At 29.5% G+C, this 8,604-nt stretch overlaps 1 protein-coding gene across 1 annotated transcript in view; it reads right to left on the bottom strand.

Annotated features, from left to right (window-relative positions):
• Window positions 1–840: 840 nt before the first annotated feature.
• The window catches only part of LOC122268952 (uncharacterized), a 55,577-nt gene continuing 47,813 nt past the window's right edge, over window positions 841–8,604 (bottom strand). Inside the window, exon 2 of the mRNA XM_043040005.3 lies at window positions 841–4,255. Coding sequence (XP_042895939.3) covers window positions 957–4,255 — 3,299 coding nt within the window. The 3' untranslated portion in view covers window positions 841–956. The remainder of the gene's footprint in view (window positions 4,256–8,604) is intronic.

Below are 8,604 nucleotides of genomic sequence, written 5' to 3'. Positions count from 1 at the left end.
TTAAGATTATTTAAAATAATTACTATTAATAATGGCATTTTCTCTTAATGTGTAATATTGTGTTGATAAAATACGCATTTTTGTTTATGAAGCTATACGTAGTAACTGACCAGGGCGTGACCTGACTACTTTGTCCGATCTGGTCGAGTAAACTTCCTTTTGTGCGCTAAATATAACAGAAAATAAAAACAAGAAATATGTTTTAAGTATCATTACATAAGTATTTTGATGCATTATAGATGATTATGTCTAAAAGAAGTTGAATTATTTTGGTTCTATCACAAGGCATTTTAGTTCTAGAAGAAACTAATATGCTAAAAACACAATAAAGTCATATAACAGAAAGCAACATATGAATAATTCATGAAAATACATGAAGAACCACGTTAAATTAAGTAAAAAAAAATAACTTAAGTATAGTGAAAAAGCATTATAAGTAAATAAAACAGTCCGTTTTAAGGTTACCTTTTTAAGAAGTAAAATAATCTTATTTTTCAAATGTTATCATGTGTTAAAGTTTCACAAATAATTTGTTTTCACCCTATAAGATCAACATGCAGGAAGGGAAAATTACTGTAGCTATAATCTTTGATTTTATTCATTCTGTATAATAATCAAAATAAGTAACTGGCTTTATGATATAAAATGTTCTCGTACGCTTAGTACGATCAGTTTGTGTTTAGAGGATTAAACAATCATTGATAGATAAATAGTTTAGCTTCTATAAATCGTATTCAGAATTCGTTAACTGAATAAATAATGACATAAAAAAAGTAATGCCATTAACATTCTTTTGAAATGTAAGTCATATAACTTGATTGAAGTATTAATGACATAAAATAATACTTACATCAAAATGACTAATAAAGAGTAACTGAATGAATAATGACATAAAGTAAAAACAATCACCATGCCTTTGAAATTAAAGTCACATAACTTGATTTTTACCACGGATGTTAAGTGTTAATAACATGTGTGTCCGTGCCAAATGGAGGTTGGATCTGACTCCAAACTACATCCTTTTCTTCCGGCTTTCTAAGGTGAGATTCATTTGGATCATCGTTGATATAGGCATAGTTGCCATATGGAATTCTATACCAATTAACACCCAATTCTGAAATCGTATCAGGTTTCTCAAGATTCTTTTCTGATACACTAAGCTTATTTTTATTCTTTAGATCATTTTGAATCTCTTCTATTGATTTCTGTATTGTGCAAAGTAAATCGTAATATTTGTCAAAGACAATTTGGGGTGCGATTTTCTTCCCAGCTCTAGTAGATTCAGTTTCGTAAGCATCATAATTTATCAAAGGTTCTTGAAGAAGTGAACTCCGTTTGCCTAGACCAATGAAAATCCAACCAGGATTGTACTTTGGGCGATTATAATAATCCCTCTTGACGTTAGCAAAACCATTTTTAGCTTCAGTTTTATCCAAGTCCATGGTGTTGAACTGTTCAAAACCTGCCAAAGATCTCTTATGACGATCTGTTGGATTGCATTTTATACAGTCTATCTTTAAAGAACTATTCATTAAGGATTTTAGAAAAGGTTGAAATTTGTGATTCACTATTTTGTAGTCATCTTGGATTGGATTTAAGAAAGATTTTACAAGCTCATGCTTTAGAAACTTTTCGCCCAAAGAGGTAATCTTTGAGGGTTGGTTGGATGTATTGATTCTTTTACCTAGTCCCATGAAATTTAATGCTGGATCAAATTTAGGATTTTTTTTCTGAGAAGTACCTATAAAAGGAGTAAATACAAAGCTTTGATAAAGTTCGTCATTATAATTATCATTTACAGAAACTAGGTTGGAAAGTTCATCTTTGTCATCAGAATCAAACTCTTTCACTTTTGATTGCCGTTTGCTCATAAAATCTAGTGTCCGATCGTAACTAAAATCCTTTTTATCCAATCCCAAGTTTTTAAAAGCTGGATCGTCATTGGAATGCGCTTCTTTGTTTGGGCTATAATTTTCATGTTGTGGAGTATTTTTATTTTTCTGACTCTTTGTTTTTGTGATATATTCATTTCCTGTAGGGTTATCCTGAATTGTCTTCTGTATTAACCCATTTGCTTTTGTTTCAGAGCTTACACGTTTCCCTAGACCTAAATATTTCATTGCAGGGTCATATTTATACTGTCTTTTACCTAATCCCATAAATTTTAAAGCAGGATCATAGCTTGACTTCTTACCTAAACCCATATATCTTAATGCAGGGTCATAATCTGATTTTTTACCTAAACCCATATATCTTAAAGCAGGGTCATAATCAGATTTTTTACCTAATCCCATGTATTTTAAAGCAGGATCATAGCTTGACTTCTTACCTAAACCCATATATCTTAATGCAGGGTCATAATCTGATTTTTTACCTAATCCCATATATCTTAAAGCAGGGTCATAATCTGATTTTTTACCTAATCCCATATATTTTAAAGCAGGATCATAGCTTGACTTCTTACCTAATCCCATATATCTTAATGCAGGGTCATAATCTGATTTTTTACCTAATCCCATATATCTTAAAGCAGGGTCATAATTTGATTTTTTACCTAATCCCATATATTTTAAAGCAGGATCATAGCTTGACTTCTTACCTAATCCCATATATCTTAATGCAGGGTCATAATCTGATTTTTTACCTAATCCCATATATCTTAAAGCAGGGTCATAATCTGATTTTTTACCTAATCCCATATATTTTAAAGCAGGATCATAGCTTGACTTCTTACCTAATCCCATATATCTTAATGCAGGGTCATAATCTGATTTTTTACCTAATCCCATATATCTTAAAGCAGGGTCATAATCTGATTTTTTACCTAATCCCATATATTTTAAAGCAGGATCATAGCTTGACTTCTTACCTAAACCCATATATCTTAATGCAGGGTCATAATCTGACTTTTTACCTAATCCCATATATCTTAAAGCAGGGTCATAATCTGATTTTTTACCTAATCCCATATATTTTAAAGCAGGATCATAGCTTGACTTCTTACCTAAACCCATATATCTTAATGCAGGATCATAATCAAATTTTTTACCTAAACCCATATATCCTAAAGCAGGGTCATAATCCGATTTTTTACCTAATCCCATATACTTTAAAGCAGGGTCATAGTCTGATTTTTTGCCTAAACCCATGTACCTCAAAGCAGGATCATATGCTGATTCTCTTTTACCTAAGTCCATATATTTAAGAGCAGGATTGTAACTAGACTTCCTTTTACCTAACCCCATAAATTTCAATGCTGGGTCATAACTAGATAGTCGTTTGCCTAATCCCATATATTTGAGAGCAGGATCATAAGATTTTTTCTTTCCCAGACCCATGTAATTAAGAGCTGGATCATAAACTTTTTGTCTCTTCTCCAATTCAACTTTTTTAAGTGGCATAGTATTACTGTCTTCCCTTTTATCTAATCCTGTAAACTGAAGAGCAGGATCGTAAATATTGTTTCTTTTACCGAGACCCATGTATTTGAGAGCGGGATCATATGTAGAGCTTCTTTTACCCAATAGCATACTTTTATGATCATAATTGACATTCCCTAACCCGATTTGTTTTAAAATAGATTCATCGTTGGAAAGTCTATTTAATCCACTGGTTGTTATAGATTGTTTACTTCTCTTTCCAAGACCCATCATAATCAAGGCTGGATCATATTTAAAATTTCGAGTAAATTTTTTCTGATCATTTTTTTTATCAAGAAAAACCAGCTTAGATGGTTTTGGAATTTCGGTGAAATCATTTAATATGTCAATATCTGGTTGAATAAAATTATCTTTTTCTGATACTCTTTCTAATTTAGATTCCGTCTCTGAGGATAAAATTTTTCTGGAAGTTGATTTTATGTTAGACGGATCAAATTTTTTGACATTCCAAGAATTATAATCTGCAGTTGGAGTTGAATATTGGTCTAAAGATTTGTATCCCATTTTAAGGTCAGTTTGAGAAATGTCAGCTGTAGAATTCTGACGTGGAATTGGGGCATTTTTCCCAATTGCAGGAATTGATGTTTCATTAACAAGAGATTCGGAAAGTATTTCTTTTATTGGAGATTGTGTCGAAATGGTGGTTCCATGCTTCCATGTTTTGGTTTCATGTTTCGGTTTGGTTGACAACTTAAGACTTCGTTTGACTTTGTAAGAATGAGTAAATGACCGAGACGTTTTTTCATACTTTGATTTATCAGTTGGCACTTTCAAGTCCATCTTTTTCTTATAACCATAGCTTTCTAAATCTTCAACTGCAAATGAAACAGATAGTTGGTAAGTCATATTTAAACAATGTATTTAAAAATTACACTAGTTACATTTTATAAATTGTCTAAACTATATGTTATGGTTTAAATGACTTCAAGTAAACTTAATCTAATAAAAGTGAATTAATAGGATCGTATCAATATTATTATATGAATTATACTTAATTTCGTAAAACATACTTAGAAATTGGTGAAAAATTTGTGTTGACTAGAAAATTAATGGAGGAAAATGGAATTATTAGATAAAAATAAAATGTTATAAGATAAAGATACATAGAAAACAAGGAAAGAACTTTTTTTTTCGAAGGAAAAACATTTTTTAAAAGAGAAAAAGAAATATTATTATGAAAAAGTAATTAAATTTTTTAAAATTTAAAAAGCACATAATTACAATTTTTAAAAATTGAAAAAGCAGAACAACGAAAATATATAATCTTAGTCTGAGTCGGAGACAGGCAAGTGCGACATTATTTCCAATTTATTTTTTTACGCTGAATTGAATGAAACCAATTACGAGATAATTGGAGTAATAGTTTAGATGTTATATGCTTTTTATATACAAAAAGAACAAATTTGAATTTGTACCTATTTACGCATTTGACATTGCTATCTCAACAAGTAAGGTTATTATTTCCTATGTTGTTTTCTTTACATTAAATCGAATGAGCCTATGCAAATGACAATAGAAGAAATAGTTAAAAGTGCTATATGTATGAAATGTACTTATGTACAGTCAGCAAAAAAAAAAAGATATCACCCTGAATAACTTTTGTTCTAATGATCGGATTTTCACGATCTAAGTGTCAATCTTAATGGTTCCCGGGGGTGACCTCAAATATGCTAATTAATTAGTGCTAACTATTAATTAAGTTACGAAATCAGACACAAAAACGTACTTTCTCTGAATAAACATGTATTTTTTTTTTACATATTTGGAATTCTGACCCTTAAAATATAGGGGGTAGCCGCAATCTGGGAAATGTGGTCCCCATAGTTTGGTCAGGAGAGCGATCCAAAGTTCGTACCCCTTAATGTTAATTTCGCTTTTTGCGTTTTCAGTCATATTTTCAAAACTAATGAAGCAATTCAAAAAAAAATTGCACCCACTCATAAAACTCATTTACCCAAAGATAATTTCATGAAAAAATAATTTTTAATATTTATTTATTATTTTTTATTATTTAATTAAAGTGAGGATGAAAAAATATTGAATTATAAGGTATGAATTTTTTTATACCATAATAATCTACATATTTTTCAATAGAAAAATCTAAAGTTTCAACTGTTTTTATTTATTAGAATCTGAAAAAAATTAAAATTAATTATTTTTAAAAAAATAATTTGGCGACAATAAAAAAATGATTAAATGGGGCGATTAATATTAAAATGTGATAAACTTGCGAGGAACTTGACTTCGCGCGCGTAGTGTAAAATTTCATTCATATTTTTTTCGCTAATAATCGTTTGCTTATCTTTTCCTTTTTATTTCTTTCAAACTATAAAATACGATGTTTCTTTTTAGTCATTTAATAATTTATTTGTAATTCAGTAAAGAAATTATGAATAAAACATTTTGAATAAAAAACACTTTATTCAACGAATGTCTAGTTTTATAAAGGCGTGCATCTGATAGAATATGATTATGCACCAGATTGTGCTTACTTAATGTGATTATTTTTTAATTTTTGATTTTCTTTTTCAATAACTGATACAATTTCAATAATATGCATACGAATGCATAGATTTGGAATAATATATTTATCAATTTCTTGAATATATATTTTATAATTATTAATACGAATGCGTAGTCAACATTTTTAATCATCTTAAAACTTCGCCCGGTGGCTGAGCGGTAGCGCTTCGCGATGTCGTTCCTCGGGCAAGGCAAGGCTGACTCAGCCTTTCATCCCTTCAGTGGGTCGATAAATAAGTACCAAGCATGATTGGGAACTAAACACTGGGGGTTCCGCGTTCGGCTGACCACCTGACCGGAACATCTGCTCCTACACCCCAGAGCCCTAGGTCCAGAAAACTGAGGTGGGCACAGTAGGCCTTGGCCCTCCATGGGCTGTCGTGCAGCTGAGTTTAGAGTAGAGTTTTTTAAAACTTCTTTACATCTTATATATCGCCTTAATCTTAAAATAAATTTGTAAATTACCTGTCTGTGCGTGTTTCGCAGAATTATTTTTCTAACTTTTTTATTGAATTTTAATGCAATTTTTTTTAAATTCTATTATGTATATTTTTTTCCAATAATATACTAATCAATCATTTAAGTACTTTAATTTATGTTTTTCTTTAAAATAAAATTACTTTTTAAATTATTGCTAAGTTCTTATTGAAAGAAAACTTAGAATTATTGCCAGCTATCTGAGAATTAAATCTTGTTAAGAAATTAAAAATATTCTACTAATCACACACAATATTATTTGAAGCAGAACAGCTGACTATTTACTAAAAATACTATTGTTTACGAAAAATGAAGATAAATTGTTAATTTTATTTTTTTATTGCTTCTTATTTATTCGAGTAATGAAAAGTAAATGTGTATGTGCGCACAGGGGAAAAATTTAACAGATTGTTTTGTTTTTTAAATGAACAAAAAACTATGGGCATGCAATTTTAATTCAACATTCAAAGTTAATCTTGTGCGCTAACCTTTTTAAGTTACCCTTTTGTCTTAAAAAGTTGAAAATATTTTCTTTAAAAGTTGTTTGTATGATTTCTCAACTTTTGCACAGTTCAAAAAAATATTGCTATATCAGGAAAATGTTCGATATGCCTTGTTTTGTTAAACAACTACTAAAATAAAATTTTTTAAAAAGATTTGAAAAACGTGCTATTTTTAGAATCATCATCTCAAAAATTGTTCTTTTACTCCATTTGACTTTTTTCTTCTTAAATAACTTATAATCATAGTTTTAACACACGTTTTGAAGAAATTATGTATACAAATTTCTCCTAATATTTCGTAATAAAAAAACAAAAATATTAATGATTTATTTATACAGTGAAACCTGCCAAGTTGACCACACTTGTAAGTTTTACACCTGAATAAGTTGACCTCAATTATCAAGAACGGAAATTTTCCTACATAATAAAGAAGCAAAACCTTTGTAACTTGACCACCTGTCTATCTTGTATGTTGACCACTGAAATAAGTTAATTTTGTCTAGGAGTATTATGAAATTCTATTCTAAAACCCTCATAAGTTGACCAGAAAAAAAAATTCAGAAAATTTTCTGTCATTTTGCAATGTATGTTAATATTTCACTTGTTTGGTGAAATTGTGTAAAAAGCTAATCTAAACCCTTTTGTGAGTTGACCATCTGGGGAAACTGTAGGGAGTCAGCTTTTGACCATTTCTTTCATTCATTCATTGAAAACAGGTGTGTTAGTTGAAAAGTTGCTCTTCAAGTTGCAATAGTGAGCAAATAGGCTTGTATGTGTAGTAATAACAGAATAAATTTTAAAGTGTTAAAATAATTTTGTTTTGTTAAAGTTTTCAATGTTTTGCTGTTCTGATATTTTAAGAAATTATTTTTATTAAACACTTCACATGCATAACTAACAAAATAATTTTTTTTTAAAAGTTAGTTAAATATTAAAATTATTTCTGTGTAACAAATTGAAGTTCGTTTAGGTTTAAACACATTTCTTGAGATATTCATTTAGCCATTTGCTAAATCAAATTTTAATGTCAAGTAAAAAAAAAAATTAAATATATAGCAACATGTGGGAAACGAAAAAGTAAACAATGTCCCACCCCTTCTATAAGTTGACCACTTGTCTACGTTGGCCACTAAAACAATGCACATGAAGTGGTCAACTTACACAAGTTTTACTGTAATTGTTTCATTGAACCAGAGTAGTTAATTGTTTTCGTAATAATCGGCCTTACAACTATTTAACTTGGATTCTTTGTACTAGGCGTCACTTCATGCATGTCTTTCGAGATTGAAATTTCAAAGATAAAATGTAAAAATTACAAGAATGAGTAAGCTGGTTTCAACTAACAAAAAAAAGGGACAAAATCGTTGGCCATATAACATTTATTAAGTTTTACAATTTTATCGAAAATAAATACCGTGATTTCTATAAAATTTTGCGATTATGCATCAGAATAGCTATCTTTTATCAGGTCCACCTTTGCTTGCGAAGTGAGGGGCAATAGCATTCAACCCTACAACTCTTCAAAAATTTATGATAACTTATAAAAATTTGTTTTTAATTCAAAACTGTCATACAAATTACATTAAAACAGCTTTAAAAAAATAAATAATGTCAGATAAAAAGGTAAAGATTCTATAATCTTGCAGAATCAAAAATAATTT

This window comes from Parasteatoda tepidariorum, chromosome 12, assembly GCF_982258835.1.
Source record: "Parasteatoda tepidariorum strain Cologne lab strain chromosome 12, Ptep-v5.0, whole genome shotgun sequence".
Lineage (NCBI taxonomy): Eukaryota > Metazoa > Arthropoda > Arachnida > Araneae > Theridiidae > Parasteatoda > Parasteatoda tepidariorum.
The sequence above is the reverse complement of the archived record's forward strand: the minus strand, read 5'-3'. Positions and strand labels throughout refer to the sequence as shown.